This window comes from Myxine glutinosa, chromosome 8, assembly GCF_964187855.1.
Source record: "Myxine glutinosa chromosome 8, kmMyxGlut1.1, whole genome shotgun sequence".
NCBI lineage: Eukaryota > Metazoa > Chordata > Myxini > Myxiniformes > Myxinidae > Myxine > Myxine glutinosa.
In genome coordinates this window covers 107,558,212-107,576,102 of record NC_136268.1, presented here as the reverse complement: position 1 = coordinate 107,576,102, position 17,891 = coordinate 107,558,212, and the positions used below count along the sequence as shown (strand labels likewise).

The 17,891-nt window shown below is 47.2% G+C and overlaps 1 protein-coding gene across 1 annotated transcript in view; it reads right to left on the bottom strand.

Moving 5' to 3' along the window:
• The window catches only part of LOC144893314 (uncharacterized), a 97,829-nt gene extending 81,043 nt beyond the window's left edge, over nt 1-16,786 (bottom strand). The window contains exons 1-2 of the mRNA XM_078783656.1: nt 16,635-16,786; nt 15,505-15,647 (exon numbers count right to left, since the gene is read on the bottom strand). Coding sequence (XP_078639782.1) covers nt 15,505-15,589 — 85 coding nt within the window. The 5' untranslated portion in view covers nt 15,590-15,647; nt 16,635-16,786. The remainder of the gene's footprint in view (nt 1-15,504; nt 15,648-16,634) is intronic.
• Between the last annotated feature and the right edge of the window lie 1,105 nt (nt 16,787-17,891).

Sequence of the window (17,891 nt, the reverse complement as noted above, 5' to 3'; positions counted from 1 at the left end):
TTATCCCTTTGAAACTGCCTTTTGTCTCGTGGGGGAATAATTTGAATATGATTTGTATTTAAACTCAACTCTTGGTATGGTAGAGTCAGATGCTTGGGGATTCCGAAGGCTGCATGAGTCTTTCTCTTCCCTGAGCATCTCCGCAATCGTGTACTTGGTATATCAATAAAGCTTGTTACTTTTTTTCTTCATCGTGGTGGACCTTCGATTGATTCACCAACATATATATATATATATATATATATATATATATATATATATATATATATTGTTACGGGGTCCTCCCCCTACCTCTGGTCTCGGTAGACCTCCGAACCCCGAGAGGGTCCCCGGCAGAAAGATGTGTTGTCCTTGGTTGAAATCAAGCAAATAATGAAACCCTCAATGGAACCAGCAAATGAAACAGTCAAATCAATAATGCAACCACACCAGGTTATGAACAAACAAGAATATATTAGAAATCACACAAAAAGAGCCATACAACAATGGGGGCAATATCAAGCCCCTTAACCCCAAACTCACGGCACCTCCCCAATGTCTCTGCACCCCTCCAAGGCGAAGTCCCAATGTCTCTGTGCGCTCCCGCGATCGGGGAGTCAAGGCCCGATCAAAGTCAATTGAGGCGTAGGCGATTGAGGCGACCCCGAGGTCACGTTGTTCAGCACCCAGCAATACAGCAGTGGAAAGGAACCTCACAAAGACGCGCTCCGACGTACAACTTTTGTGGTTCAATCCGCAAGCCTCCGTATACTTCTCAAGTGCCCTTTCTTGCACAGCCATCCCCGGCAAACCACCGGGGAATAATGCACAGCCGACACGACCAAAACCGGTTCACTGCAGGTTGCTCGCGTGGCGAAGATGGCGGACGGCTTTCACTCGAACCCGGGCTTTGAGGCCAGGATCCTCCGGAACCTCAATTAATATACCCGCCGACACAGGCTCCACGCACTCCGGCGATATCTCTTATCGCCCGAATTTCCTTTGAAGGACGCAAAGTTCACTCACACTGTACGTCGACCGCTCAGTCCGGAGCCTCAACAACCACGTCTCTTCACGATCTCCTACCGCCTCTTCTTCCTCGCTCCACCTCTTCCGGTCACGATCCGGATTTCCGGCCACATTTTACCAGGAGCGCTTTTAAATCTTTTAACTATAATAACCCTTTCCCTTCAACCCCAATCACACGATGCCACACGTACCTTTGACCCACGCTGCCACGGGGACCGGACCTCACACAAGCCACGCTAATCGAGTACGCCCGAGCGGTGTGCGTATCACGTGACTTGTGCCGTTCCTGTCTATTGAACCCGATTGAGTGGTTCTATTTGTACGATGCTAGGCCAATAGATGGAGAGGACGGGACGATCAAATAAGAGGAAGAACACAATTTATTTGTTATGTACAATGATCCGAAGAGACACAGAGCAGGCACTTAAGCAATGTTAACTTAATCCCAGACAGGGCCCAATCACTCACGCGGGGCAAAAGAAGAAGAGCAGGTTCGCACGCCAAACGCGCCTTGCCGTCGGTCGCTCCAGGACAGCTCGCCCGGCGTGGCCCTCTGGTGGTCACGGCACGTACGCTTGGAGCGCAGGCAAGGAGATCGCGCGTCTGTGGCCCGGAATGGGTCGTCTCCACACAGCGCGTTTAATACAGGTAGCAGAGCGCAGGGCACAGGGCATGGGGAGAGTTCGTGTACAACGAGGCTATTACAAACAGTTCGATTCAAGCACTCCGACTCGTTCAGGGGCTGGGCGATTCTCTCTCCTTGTCTCACAGCGAACTCTCACCTCTCATCTCTGACTTGTCTGCCGAACTCTGCTGCGGGGGCTCGAGGCAGGGTTTTATATAGCCCCTTCCCAGTCCTACCCGAATGTTCCATGCCCCTCCCCTCACCGCCGTTGTGAGCCACTCCCGTCAAGCTCTGATTGGCGGCTCACTGCTCACCGACCACTCCCCCTGCTGCTCCTCCCTTTGGCCTTGCCAGACTTGTCTCAGGCCGAGCACATGGTATTCCAGCATAATTGAGGCCTACTCACTGGCCTGCTCAACGCAAAATTAACACAGGAAAGGACTACGCTTACATTTACTATGAAATAACTGAACTAAAACGAGGTTACATGTTGTGGTGCATCTACCTACGAGGGGGGGTCATCCTTTATTCACAAAACCATAACACTACACCCCTCTCTCACCAGACTCACCCCGAGTCGACCCCAACAATGGAATGACCGGTAGAGCCTGGCATGCAAATTTAACCATTACTTTTAAATGTGACACATTGGTGTGATTCCCCCTAGCATTTACTCTGACCCATGTGTGCGACATTTTTAGCACTAGATATGTCCCTCCTATTGTGTTGAGCAGCTACTCTAACAGATTCACACCCACAACTACCCGAGTATTTTCGGAATTTTCAAACTACACACATAGCTGGTGGGCACATTCTTATATTTACATGCATGTATATTTACAATATATGACCCAGGACCTGTACTTTGGGAAGAAATTGGAGGAGAGAAAAACACACTTGAATGGCACTTGCTGCTTGCATCTTGCATCTTGCTTCTTCTGTGTGCGGCTAACAAAACCAGCTGGCCCTGACCGGCATACAGGCCATTTGAAGCATCAGGGCCATCTAAACTTCCACATCTTCATCATCCCAAGCACACAATAGTAAATAATGCTTCTCATTGCTAGCAGGGCCACTCCCACGTGGTCCAACTGTGTGGCATCAATGCCACTCAAACAAGTGGTCCGAAGTGCAAGATGATTTTGCAGCAAGATGCTGCACAGCAGAGGTGCAAGGCCACAAGGCTTGTGGTCCATAAGTGACAAAGTGTAGCAAAAGATATGGCAGAAAGATGGTTTGGCAGCAGAGTGCTGCACAAGTCGGCTGCACAGGTGTAACAAGGCCATGGCAGCAAGGTGCTGCACAGTTCGCCTGCACCGGTGCAGAATGGATGCTGCACAGTTCGGCCTCCAAAATGGTCCTGGGGCGGGGAGGGAAGACAAGGCACAACAAGCAAGTGGAAAGGAAACAGTGGCCAAGAAAACAAGGTGACCAGGCACTACCATGCCTGGTGCGGTGCGAGGGATGCGGTAGAGCGAGCAGAGCAAACTCGTCCCTAGCCGTTCGTACCCCCCACCGTTGGCTACACTACCCTAGCCCCCCCCTTGTATTTACAATCCGTCTCTACATCCTGTCTCCCATATCCCCCTCTATGCCAAATTCATCCCCAACTCCCTCCCAGGAAGGAAGGGATGGAACACAACAATGTCCTACTTACTTCATGATGCGTCTCACTACTCAAATCAGCTTACAGAGCCTCGGTGTGGAGCTCGTCTTCCTCGGTGACTGGCTGTGGATGGTGCGAAGGGATCTCACTTCCTAATTACTCTACTGACATTTACTCATTTGAACTACCCGGGGTCGTACCCTGCCAATCAGCCTCTTTAAACTATGTGGTTCTAAGAACCCGAATTCCCATTGCCCACACTGTGGTGCCCTCCGAATTTGGGTCTCACTCCCACAAATTTTCACTCGTGCCCTCGCACAATTTCGGGGCTGGGTCGTGTGGCCCTACCAGCAGGTCTACCTACCTGCACACCTCCACCACTGAAGCCGCCTCCCGAGCTTGCCTGCTCCTGCAACTACCTAACTGGGGAAGGCCCTCCCTGGCACTTACCCCCTCTATGTCCACCTTGGCATCGGGCAACCCGGGTCCTCTCCCGGGATCCTCGGGCACCACTCACAAACGAACCTAACCGGCTCCCAGAGCCTACCTGCGGCCTCACCTGGCCGACAAATTACCAGTGGCGGAGTGCCCCAATAACCATACGCTCCAATTAAGCCACACGTCCAGCCATGTCACTGATTACTGCACCCGACAAAGCATTTCTTGCTACTGCCTGCACCACAGGTGTCAATATCCATGCAATTTACCTTTGCCCTCTACCTGGCTTTACACTACCCCTCCCCCCCCCCCCCCCGGGCTTTCGCGAATGGGTTCCACTCTCCCCCATTCGATCCTTCGCACCATGCATTCCACACCTTTTATTCCACACCAAGCATTCTCACACCAAATATCTCACACACACTACTTTTACGCACCATTACACAATTCCTTTTGTTCTCACTCTCACAATTCCTCAAACACAATTCCTCAAATACTACCACACAACTCCATTTGTCTCAGCACAATTCACACTTACACACAGCATCATCTACCTACCCAATTTCCCCTAAAACTCGTGCTTCCCTCGTCGTCCCTTTAAACTAAGCACACCCTTTATTTAACATCCACCTAAAATCTCTACGTCCCCTCTATAGTTCAGGTGTCACTACTTAATTATCAGTCTCTACTGTCGTCTAAATCCCTAACATTATCCTAGCCCTCCCTCGGCTAGCTTCGGTGCCCCATGGAGGCAACCATTGCTGGCCCCTCCATGTGCCTAACACTGCTATCCCCCTAAACTAATGCTCATGGGCCCCCCCGTGTGAGGAATGGTCAGTACCATTCCCCCATGGAGGGGACACTACTCCCCCCCCCCCCCCAGTCCTCTGAACTTTGAGCCCCCGTCATTGGAGGTACTGGGTCCTGCCTCGGCCTCTAAGGCCAAGGCGATCCATGAGGGCGCCGAAGCTAGCCGAGGGAGGGCTAGGATAATGTTAGGGATTTAGACGACAGTAGAGACTGAGAATTAAGTAGTGACATTCCTGACACTCCAGGGAGGGCCATCCCACTTCTGAGACCAATTTGTTGCGGATCTCCCACAGCCCGTCGACGTTACAAAAGGGGGGGGGGGGGTCAACCCCCTTCTTTCCCTAGGGTCTTTGTGTCCACGAGGCCGAGTCGTCACTTCCGCAGCGAGCGTGGAAAAGGGTATCGGGTCGACGTCGCATGTACCTTTGACGCACGCTGCCACGAAAACGGGGACCGGACCTCGCACAAGCCACGCTAATCGAGTACGCCCAAGCGGTGTGCGTATCACGTGACTTTATTTTATTTTATTTTTTTTGTATACTGAATCGAGGCTCGTGAAAGAGCTGACATTTACTTCACAAACAAATCAACCAGACAAACAAAATATATAAAAAGAGGGAGCAGAAGACAAGAGAATGGGAAGCACACAAACACTTGAGAGCACACAACATTTGAGAGCAGGGAGATGTGTTGGAGGGAGAGGGCTCGGGGGGAGGAGGCGTGGGAAGGGGTGGGGGGGGTGGGGGGTGGGAGAAATATAAACACAAGGACACCAAGGACTTCCAGGAAAGAAGTTGGTATTTCAAAAAAGTGGATTTGGGGTGAAATTAGCGGGGGTAGAAAAGATCAAGGTTTTGGATGGGGGAAGACAAGAGATGGTGGTGAACAGCTGTTTTAAGGACCTGGAGGGAGAAGTGGGATTGAAGAGAGTGAGGGAGTTTGTTCCAGAGGTGGGAGAAAAGAGGAATGAAGGAGTGAAGGTGAGCAGAGATTCTTGATTTTGGCATTAACCAAAAGAGGGTTGCAGGCAGATCTTGTGCGACCTGTAGGAATATATGGGATACAGAGCCCAGAGAGAGCTGGAGGAGCAAGGCCGGAGAGGAGGCGGTAGCAGACAGAAAGACCACCAACCTGCCTGCGGTGAGTAAATTAAAGGCCCTCGGAGGTAGCTTCATCGCGGGAGATTCCAATGATTCTGAACGCTTTGGTTTCAACACCATGAAGACGAGCTAGGTGTGAGGCAGGAGCGCCAGCCCAGAGGGGAGAGCAGTATTCCATTGAGCTGCGGATGAAAGCCTTGTATGTGGTGAGGAGCTCAGGTGTGCCAAGGAAGGACTTCGCACGACGGAGGATGCCCAGTCGGCGACTGGCTTTGGAGGCATGATTTGAAATGTGGTTTTCCCAGGAAAGATCACGGCAGATAATGAGACCCAAAAGCTTGAGTGACAGAACTTCTTGGAGAAGATTATTCAGAAAGTGGATGGGAGGGTTGCGCAGTCGGTCTTTTCAGTGAGACATCGTAAGAGTTTGAGATTTGTCAGGATTGAAAGACATGTTCCACTTGTTTGCCCAGTCTGTGATTTTGTCCAGGTCTGCAGAGAGTGAGGAGGCTGCAGACTGCCGATCTGAGGGATGAGGAATGGAGCGGCAGAGAGTGGAGTCATCAGCAAAGAGATAGAGAGGATTTTCACGAGAGTTGGAGAGATCATTGATGAAGACCAGAAAAAGCACAGGGCCCAGAACACTGCCTTGGGGAACTCCAGCCTGAACAGGAAGAGGAGATGAGAGAAACCCATTCAGGGCCACACGTTGACTACGACTTAGGAAGGCCGCCAGCCATGCATGGAGATTTCCATGGATACCAAAGGAGGAGGGTTTGGTGAGCAGAGCGGGGTGCCAGACCGTATCGATGGCACGTGATATGTCAAGGGAGACAGCTCGAATTTCCTGTTTGGCATTGAGGACCTCCATCCATTGTTGAGACAGCAGAAGCAGCATGTCCAGAGTCACGTAACCTGGTCTGAAACCAAATTGATGATCAGAGATCAAGCCATTGGAGAAGAGGAAAGATTTCATATCTGAAGCAATGATGGATTCCATAACTTTGCTGATAATTTGGAGAAGGCTGATTGGTCTGTAGTTGCTCGGATCTGTTTTTGCACATTTTTTGTGTAAAGCAGTGATGTTGGCTGATTTCCAAGTATATGGCAGATGACCTTGAGCAAAAGAGAGGGTGAAGAGAACCGAGAGAGGGAGTGAAAGAGCGGTAGAACAGGATTTTAGGACCCCTGGGCTGATTCCGTCAGGTCCAGTTGCAGATTCAGAGTCGAGGGTTGACAGAAACTTTTCCACCTTGTCAGGAGGAAAGGACACAGAGTCCAGGAGCAGCTGGGTACGACTGGGTATGGTGGGTACAGAGAGGGATGGGTTTGGGACACAAGATTTAGAGGCAAACACAGACTTGAGGCATTTAGCTTTTTCACGTGCGGAGTCAGCTGTGTAGCCGTTTGAGGTGAGGGAGGGGATGGAGGGGGAACAAACACCAGAAGCAGATTTGCCCAGACGCCACCAGGATTTGGAAGAGGGAGACAGATAAGAGAGTTCGGTCTTGAGAACGGAGAGATATTGTTTCCTGGCTCTCCTGAGGGTGGACACACACTTGTTTCGGGCTTTGTGAAAGGAAATGAGATTTCCTTCCGTTGGATTTTAATTTCCAGGAGACGAAGGCAAGTTGTTTCTGGGCAACAGCCTCACCACAAGATTCCATGTACCATTGACGGGAGGAAGGGTATGACAACTGAAGACGAGATGGGATAAATCTGTGCATGAGAGAGAGCAATTTACTTTGGAATAATTCCCAGGATGAGTTGATGTCAGAGGCGGTAGAGATGGGAGACCAGTCCAGATGATTGATGGCTGCTTGAAGACTGTGCCAGTTGGCCTGAGTGAAATGCCAGACTCGTCGACGCTGAGGAGGCTCCCTGAGAATGGTCAGAGAGATGTCCACTTTAACAAGCACATGATCAGATGAGCCGATTGGAGCAGAAGAAGAGCAGCAGACATTTTCAGGGAAGTTAGTCATAACCAAGCCCTGAAGAGAAGATGCTCCGTTGACTGAGATCCGGGTCGGGAAATTGACAGATTTTGTCAGTCCCAGTGAGTCGCACAAGTCCTTTGCTGAGGAGCCATGGCTGGTGAGAGAGGTACCCACACCCAGCCAACTGGCATGGTGACAATTGAAATCAGCACATATGAGGAAGAGAGAGTTGGGATGAGTAGATAGAAGTTGGCCCATATTATCAGACAGCGAGATGTAGATGGAGTCATCACTGTTTGGTGGACGGTTCAACACACATATGAACAAGAGGTGGGAGCGAAGGGGAAGCCGTAGCCAGAGGTATTCCTGGGGGTGAGGTGGAGAGAGGGCAGTGCATGGCGAGTTAGAAAGCGAGTTTTTGATAAAGTTAGCAACCCCACCTCCAGGACGAGGCTCAGGTCTATCATACCGGAGGAGGGTGTAACCCGTGAGAGATACTAAGGAATCAGAGACATCATGAAGGAGGAAAGTTTCTGTTCAGCAGATCACGTCTGGTTTGTCAGAAGCAACCTGTATGGAGAGATCAGTTAAGTTTGAACGAAGGCCCCAGATGTTTGAGTTCCATACCGTTAATGAAGAGGAAGGGGGAGCATCGGATACATGTAGGAGAAGTACATGGAGAAGAGGAAGAGGTTGTTTCTTGAGTTTGTTGATCTGGAGAAAACATTTGATCGGCTTCCAAGGCAAGTAGTGACATGGGCATTGAGGAAGTTAGAAGTGGAGGAATGGTTGATCCGAGTAGTGATGACAATGTACGAGAGAGCACAGCTGTCAGGACGAAGGACGGGAAGAGTGGTGAGTTTGATGTGAAAGTGGGAGTGCATCAGGGGTCGGTACTAAGTCCACTACTATTTGTCGCTGTGATGGAGGTGCTGGCTCGGAACGTAAAGGAGCGTTTATTGTGGGAGTTATTGTATGCAAATTATCCGGTGTTGATTGGGGAGAGTATGGATGGACTGAACGAGAAGATGAACATGTGGAAGGAATGTATGGAGGCAAAACGTCTGAAGGTGAATATTGGAAAGACAAAGGTGATGGCAAGCGGTAAAGCATGTGGTGAGGTGGATAGAACTGGGAAGTGGCCGTGTGCTGTGTGCAGTAAGGGTGTCGGAGTGAACTCCATTCAATGTACAATGTGCGCTGAGTGGGTTAATCGAAAATGTAGTGGTCTGAGAGGGTCATTGACCAGTGTGGCAGCTACATTCAAGTGTAAGGTGTGCACAGAGGGAGCTGCAGAGGGAGGAAATGTTGAGTTGGATCTCAGAGACGGTGTGAAGCTGGAAGGTGTGAAAACATTTTGCTACCTCGGAGACATGCTGAATGGAGAAGGTGGATCAGACTTGGCAACGGTCGCGAGAGTGAGATGTGCATGAAATACGTTTCGGGAACTGAGTGGCGTGCGGACCAGGAGGGGAGTGTCATTGAAGCTGAAGGGAAAGGTTTATGCTGCGTGTGTGAGAAGTGTTATGATTTATGGGAGCGAGACATGGGTAATGAACGTGGAGCAGCAACGAAGGCTGGAAACGGTGGAAATGCGAATGGTTAGGTGGATGTGCGGAGTATCGTTGAGAGAGAGGAAGACAAATGATGACTTGCGAAATATGATGGAAATAGAGCCTGTGATGGATGCTGTGAAGAGAAACAGGTTGAGATGGTTTAGTCATGTGTTGAGGAAGGATGAAAGTGACTGGTTGAGAAGAGTGATGGAAATGAATGTAGAAGGAGGTAGAAGACGGGGAAGACCGAGAAAGACTTGGCTAAAGATGGTGGAAGAATAAATGCGGGCAAGGGGGTTAACAAGGAGAGATCCAGAAAATAGGGCTAAATGGAGAAGATTGTCATGGGGACCGCAAGGCTAACCCCCGCTCTAGCAGGGAAAATGGCCTTTGAAATGCATGTTGTTGTTGTTGTTTGTATCGACATGGTCAACACAGCGATGCGTTCCCTTCAGGTTGGGGGTCTCGAGCCTGGTTTTGTCCCCAGGGGTTGAAAGGCCTGAGAATCCTTGGTTGCAGGAAATTAATTTAGACTCGTTCTTTGTGCTTTCAGGAACATTGAATGCTTAATAAGGTGAATTACCCAGAAATGGTGAAAGAAGGTTATATTTTAATTTTGAACTTCAATGTTGTTAAAAACAACATCCCATCCTTCCCCTGAAGGTGTGTTCATTGATAAATTTACTTAGGAGTAAATCCTGAATTTTAAGAGTCTATTAGTGTGCGTGAAAACAAATGAAAATGTCTGAGCTTCGAATTAGATTAAATTAAAAAGAAGTTTAAATTCTTCGTCTCTGCACAAACTGTCAAGTAGAACCTGCTGTGCATTCAAGACCCTCACGTGATTGGTTGTTCTGCCGTGTAATATATTGGACCCCGACCAACAAGATGTGCCTTCCACACACCACTCTGTCTGTCGGTCAAGTACAGGGTTCCTGGTCCCATAACAGTGGGGACGTTTATCTTCGGGCACGTTAATCCGTGTAGGACCATGAGCTAGTGGTGGTATGGACTAAATCAGTGTTAACACAACATGAACGAGGCTTCAAATCATCAGTATCTGGTAATTTTAATACAAATCAGTTCGAGATCGTTTTGTGTGTTAAAAAAAAAGAATCCCGATAAAAGTGAATTTAGATCCCTATAAAAAGTGAAACATTGATTTTATTCCCTGTTTTTGTTTCTTCACAGCTATTAATCATTCCCACCTTGTGGGGGCAGGATGAAGAAAATTTGGCCCAAGTCTTTCACGAACCTACTGCCCAAGATTGACGTTGGACCAAGACAAAGCAGGACACCCGGCTTAACGTCCATCCGAGAGGTGGCACACACATTGATTAATCACACGGCCTTGGTAACACCAGCATGGCAGTTTGTAGTTGGGCCGAGATTCGACATGAAGCTGAAACTTTTACAATTAAAGTTGAGATATCGTTTTTGTTATTTTTCTCTTTCCAAGGTAAGAAGGTAACAATGCCATGAATAGTTTAACAAGAAGAGTTGCTGAAACTGCTGAGTTTGTGCAGAAGGTGTTTGATTTACAGGGTCAGGTTAATCTCAAACAAACAACATCCATGAATCATTCCATCTAATCGATGTTTGTATCCATGACAAGGTAATAAACATCAGGTACGGGCTCTAAACAAGGAATAAACTTGTGTGTGTTACTCACATTGTACATCCAGGGTCCTTGTTCCTGATTTGAAGATATTCCCGCCAAATTCCATGTAACAGTAACATGATGCTCCGTTGTTTGCGGTAGAAGCTGTGAATACAAGGTTCGCAGTTGTTCGTTCTCCATCTCTTTGAACCTCTATTGTTCCAATTCCCGAACATCGTGCAGAGAGGCGGAGGTTAAAATGGCTCTGAATGGCACAAGAGAAGGTAACGGTTTCACCATCCATGGGAATCTCTGGTACGAACCGGGAGGTTGGGAGATCTGTGCAGGGAGAGAGAAAACGGTACAATGTTTATGAAGAATAGAAAACTAATATCTGTGAAAACTACTTCTGGTGATGACGTCAATGGTTCCGTTTTTATTAAAGGTTAAAATGCACTTAATGTGAGCTTCCTGAGCATATTGTTATGTCGGTTGGGTAGGGCATATATAGATCCAGGTAGATCTGTATAGCGAGGTGCTTTGTATGTCGGGATAGGGAATCTCGATGTAATAAGTTCTGTATCCCGAATGTCGGATTAGGTGTGTACCTGTGATCATACGAGGATGATCGGTTGATAGGTAGAATAGGGATTAGGCTAACTCCCCAATATGTCAAACCTCTGTGATTTATCCATTGTCCCTTATGGCAACACATCACATACATTAGTTAGCCCCATTAGTGCACACATTAATTAAATCCCCCCTCCGCCACAAGACGATAAAGCTGACCAGAAGAGCAGACAGCAAGCGGCCGCACAGTGGTACACCATGGCGATCAGACATCGAACAGGCAGGCTGAGAGCCACGCCCAGAAGGACTCTTGATTGACAGGGGGGAAGGGCAAGCAAAGAGCAGGCCACCGATTGGCAGGGTAGGGGAGGACGTGTGATTGGTCAGGGGAAGGGCAGAAAGCTTCCCCGTGATTGATGGAAGGAGCGACGCACTGATTGGCCACCGACGGATGGCGTGACACGAAGGGCAAAACGCGCTCGGCCAATGAGAGGACAGCAACGCGATTAGAAGATTTGAGAGGTCGAGGGGCGCCGCGCTGATTGGAGGGGAGGAGGGCTGACGACACGTGACGGTGAGTAAAACCTCTCGCTTACCGGCATTTTCCGCTCTTCCTTTTGGCCTCTTGCTCTGGACTGTCCCTTCGTGCTGGATCTTCTCTTGCTTCGGACTTTGAGGAAGGATCGAGGAGTTCGGAAGTTGGTGGAGAGAAGGAACGCCGTCGATTCTCCCTGGCATTCACATGCGAGCGAGGCTTGCCAATGGAGCGGGCGAGACCGGGGCGAGCGAGTGGCTCGGTGGCCTAGCAGTGTGCGAACGGGGGCTCATCGAGGCCTTTCTTCCCACCGACAGGAGCTGCGTCGGATGATGCGCTTGAGCCAGACGATCCCTGACACTGCCAGACTGAGATAAGCTCGCATTCACAAACACAAAGAAACATTTATTTTCATATTCTCCCATTTGTCTTGTATTTGAAGTGAGGTGTGCGCGATCCCAATTTAGGGGGTTTAGTGATTACCGGCGCGTTCTTTTCCTGTCCCGACACCATATTAAATAAACCCTTGTATTATTTTCCCAACCAACTTTAATTCCGTTTTCGTTTGTAAGTTACTTTTTGCAGGTTCAAGACTTCGCGCGGATCAGGTAAATCTCGCCGTTACTTCTTCTTTCCTTCTTCCTCCCGCGCGTGTATAGCAAATCCGCCATTGACCTGGATGCCTCATTACGCTCGTTTCCATTCGCGATTTCCCCGGTCTTAACTGAGGGGGAGTCGCGCGACAATATCAAGCTTGGTAGATACGCTGTGGGGAAGCAGGTCACATAATTTTAAGAATTTGCATATTGGGTCACAGAATTGGTTCACCAATCGAATGCCAGGGAGAATGACAGGCTGAGTCAACCCCCCTGGTGTTAATTCAGCGATCGACTGGGATTCGAACCCAGGATCCTAGGATCCCAAGCCGGCACCCTAACCGCTAAGCCAACACCAGGCTTGAGTGTAATCTATGCAACAATTATATTGGAGAACAAGTCAGGAGATGACGATGGTTCACGAGCGAGCGGTATTCAATGACAAAGGACGGACTATAACCGAAACAGGCCCGGACAGGCCAGGCCCGGAAATGTCAAAACGTAGGTTACTGACCTTGAAATGATAGAAAATAATGTATGATCAGTTATGAGGTTAGTTAGCTACACAATACCGAAAATTCGGTTCGATTCCGACAACTTTGAAACTTTGACCTTTGTGACCTTCAAAGGTCAAAGGTCGAAGATTCTGAAATTTGTTGGAAAACTTGTATTTCATGATGTATGTGATAATATAAGATCATGTATGACATTTCACCCGACCAGGAAGCGAACAATGTAATAAAACCATTTTTAAAAATCGACTTTTCTAAATTTCATGACCTTGACCTTGGGGCGAAAATGAAAAATCGAGCTCCGTGGGGCTAGACACATGACATTGGCCGAACCAAATACCGAAACCCCTGTCAGATTCCACCAACTCCCTCGGAGAAGATGTAGCTTGAACTTGATTACCCCCTAAAAAGCTTTTTTCGGGCGTAGCTCCGCCCACAATGGGCGCAATCCACCCACTCTAGGTAGGACACAACTTGATCATGATATCAACCTCCCACCCAAGTTTCATCAAGATCGGATGATATCATCGGGTAGTTATGCTGCAGACAGACAGACAGACAGACAGACAGACAGACACACACCCATGACAAATATAGTGGTCACTGTTTGATAACTCGTGAACCAATATAAATTTATGATGTCATCGCTCACGTGGTCTGGCAGCCATATTGGATCGAAGAAGAAAAAAAATGTCCAAAAACAGAAGAGTTGGCTCGCAACAAGTTGACTGCACAGGGTAAGTATTCTATGAATACTATCTAGTTTTAAAATGTCATTATTTTATTAAGATTATGCAAAATTGTATCTAAATATTTTCGGGTTTGTTTGTATAAATAAGTGTGGATGCTTGATTTTAATGATCATATGGAACATTATACACCATTTTGTTCCAAAATATACCAGTATTATGATTTAATCCAATAATGTTTGATTTGGCAAATATTTTATGAATCATAATTAGGTTTCGTCCACATGTAATGAAGAGGAAAACCGATTAAAACTCCTCTAATTTTTCTTTGCCCCTACTTTATATTCCACCACTTTTTCACGTCCGAAAACTTTAAAATCAACGTTCTCAGCAACCGTTGGTGTGATTGGCATGAAATTTTCACCCAGTGATAGACTCGACATGTAGAATGATTTACTGCTGATTATGAAGTCATAGGTCACGTGGTATGTGCGCCATCTTGGAAAACACCTTCAAATTTGCCCCTCTATATCTCCGAAACGGCTCAATTACAAAAATTGATTCATGGCTCATTCTAAAGAACTCTGCAATGGGACCAAAATATGTTTATTTAAGATGTTAAAAGTGCTAACGTTACGAAGTTAGAATTCGACAAATAGATGCCTTGATGTCACGAACATGATATTTTTTTTGCATGACCTTAGTGAAAAAAAATTATTCAGAATGTAAAAAATTCGACGTAATACGTCACATGGTTCGGTCGCCATATTGTTTTTCGTGAAAAACATCAAAATCCCATTTTCTCCGCAACAGCTGAACAGATCGCATAGCCATGGCAAACAAAAAGTTCATTCATGAAAAAAAGATTCATTGATCATGATGTCATACGTCACATGGTTTCGATGTTACGATATTTTAAGCATAAACTTTAAAACCAGAAGTCATTATTGTTGGAAGAAGAAGAAGAAACAAAACACTATTTCTTCACAGGGCATCTAACTGATTGTACCACTGCCATCTTTCGGATTTATTTCCTTCAAAAATCATTTTCTCTGCAATAGTTGGACCTGTTGACAGGAAATTTTTACCATAGGAGCGACTAGCCTCGACAATCTTCTAATGGTAATTATGACATCACAGGTCACATGGTATGGGCGCCATCTTGGAAAAACCGAAAAACTTTGCACTGCTACAGTATATTTCCAAATTTAGCGGTGATACAACCCCACTTAATATCACCGCCAAATCCTATATTTCACCCTCTTCTGGTGAAATTGCCAAAATCAAGACTCTCGGCTCACCTTCACTCCTTCATTCCTCTTTTCTCCCGCCTCTGGAACAAACTCCCTCACTCTCTTCAATCCCACTCCTCCCTCCAGGTCTTTAAAACAGCTGTTCACTACCATCTCTTATCCTCCCCCATCCAAAACCTTGATATTTTCTACCCCCGCTAATTTCGGTCCCCTTGTGTTTTATACCTCTCCCCCCCCCCCCCCTTCCCACGCCTCCTGCCCCCAAGCCCTCTCCCTCCCACACTTCTCCCTGCTCTCAAATGTTGTGGTTGTGTGCTTCTCCTTCTCTCCCCATCTTGTCTTCCGCTCCCTCTTTTTGTATATTTTGTTTGTCTGGTTGATTTGTTTGTGAAATAAATGTTAGCTCTTTCACGAGCCTCGATTCAGTATACAAAAAAAACAAACAAAACAAAAAAAAAAACGGAGTGAAAACTGAGTACTCCCTTTCAGCGCGCATCATCACCGGGCCCCCCCTTTAGTGCCTGGCGATGATGTCATGCTGTGCCTTGGGATGGAATCGGAAAGGAGAGGTGTACAAAAAGTTGGATAGATTTATACTTCAGAGAATATTATGATTTGTAATTTTGGGATGATGAGTTACCCCGATCTGGAATAAACAGGTTTAATCACCTGCATCAACAAGTGTGGAAAGGCAGAAAACTGTGATGAAGACCCGGAGAGATCTATCCAGGTTCACGTTTGCAGCCACAGACATTCTTCCCACCCTCAAATCCACTTCAGTCCTTCACAAGGTCTTCAAAACGAACAGTAACCTTCACGAACAGACAGGAAGGTACACAAAGCTAACATCGTACCTCGAAAAAGGTGATCACTGTACCTTGTACAGGTAAGCAAGGAATGTTCACAATGTCAGGTAAAAATAAAACAACCGATACTGATTCTACATGTTGTGTCATCCACAATTAGTGGTGGTTCATGTGCATCCTGCGACTGTTTGGCTGCATCATTTTCTGGTTATTTTTTCTCATCATTTTCTGTTGCTATGCCACCGATGCAGTGCCCCCCATTACCAGTATGCAGGTACTCATTTTGCCAAGCTCATAGGAATTACAGGCTGAGTCAACCCACCTCGTGTTAATTCAACGGCTTGATGGGGTGGGTGTTCGAACTCGGGACCCTAAGATCTCAATGCGGGCGGGTGGGGGGGCTCTAACTCAGGACCCTAAGATCTCAATGGGGGCGGGTGGGGGGGCTCTAACTCAGGACCCTACGATCTCAATGGGGGGCTTGAACTCAGGACCCTAACATCTCAATGGGGGGCTTGAACTCAGGGCCCTAAGATCTCCAGCCAGCCACCTTATCCACCATTGTTGGTTGCACATAATGATTAGTGTGTCTGTTCTGAGTCAGGAAGGTCTGTGGTTCGAATCCCGGCCGTGCTACAACAAATAATTTTTAAATGGTCCGTGCTGATTCCTTCCTTGATGTTCAACACTTAAAAAAGGACAAACAACCATAGGTTGACTACCATTGTGCAAGATTAACTGGCCTCATGTCCTCCTGCATTGTAGTTCTTTAGAAGATAACTTATATTATATCATTCATTGTAGTAACTGTACTGTATAGTGTTTGTAAATTGTAATAATTATATATAATGTGAAATGAAGATAAACGTACAATCACAAGTTTGAAATCAATGGTCACTTGTTATTATATTTAATTCATAATCGATTGTATTTTCCCCACAAATAATTTCATAACAATTTGTTTATATTCTGATTGCAGATCCAAAGTCTCACCGGAGGTAGTCGCAGATCAACGGGGTCTCCTTGTGTCCGGGCGACCTTGGTGGACCCTTCACGGTGTGTTGTCCGAGCGACCTCGGTTGACCCTTCACGGTGTGTTGTACGGGCGACCTTGGTGGACCCTTCACGGTGTGTTGTCCGGGCGACCTCGGTTGACCCTTCACGGTGTGTTGTACGGGCGACCTTGGTGGACCCTTCACGGTGTGTTGTCCGGGCGACCTCGGTTGACCCTTCACGGTGTGTTGTACGGGCGACCTTGGTGGACCCTTCACGGTGTGTTGTCCGAGCGACCTCGGTTGACCCTTCACGGTGTGTTGTACGGGCGACCTTGGTGGACCCTTCACGGTGTGTTGTCCGAGCGACCTCGGTTGACCCTTCACGGTGTGTTGTACGGGCGACCTTGGTGGACCCTTCACGGTGTGTTGTCTGGGCGACCTCGGTTGACCCCTCACGGTGTGTTCTGTGTTTGGGGTGAGAAAGATTTGTTAAAACCAGAATTTGGGGAGTGTTTGTGGTTCGAGGTGAGGGAAGTATGGCGGGTTTATTTCCACTCGGTTTTCTGACACATCATGTTACTCTTTTCCTTCCTCTATTTGAAGTTGAGAAAAGTTGTTCAGGGAAACGTTAAAGTTAATGATAGAAATACGAGTTGCCTTCGAGGGATCTTCAACACACGAGGAGACCATTGGATCCATCAAAGCCTGCGCTATTATTACCAACCTATGGTTCTTTGTCGGTGCTGGCTAGCCTTTGTAAATTCTGATCATCAAGCAAGTAAGCAGCACACTCGGCCGGGGTTCAAACCTCCGACCCCCAGACTCAGAGCAAACACTCCAACCATTCCACCACCGAGACTGGTCACGTGACGATGGGTTTTCAAACCAAAAACGATTTTACAGTTTTCGTGCTTTAGATAAGGAGGGGAATCAATGATCACGTCTCATTTTGTACAAGTTTGAATCCATTCCTGCGAATTTGATCTCATCTTTGTAATTGCGAAAACTTGATGATGAACTTTTCACATTTTAAATCTCAGGTTTTTGCAGGTAACAAAATCATAACTATAATTCAGTTAAACATTATATCGTCGGTGTGATGACATTTGTTTAATAAACAATTAAACCTTGACAACAGTTTGAACAAATACAAAACTAAAATAATTTTAAACAAAAAGAAAAACTGGGCATTTCACAACTACTCTTTCTTCTTCCTCTTCCTCTTATTCTTCTTCTTCTTCTGCTATTACTCACA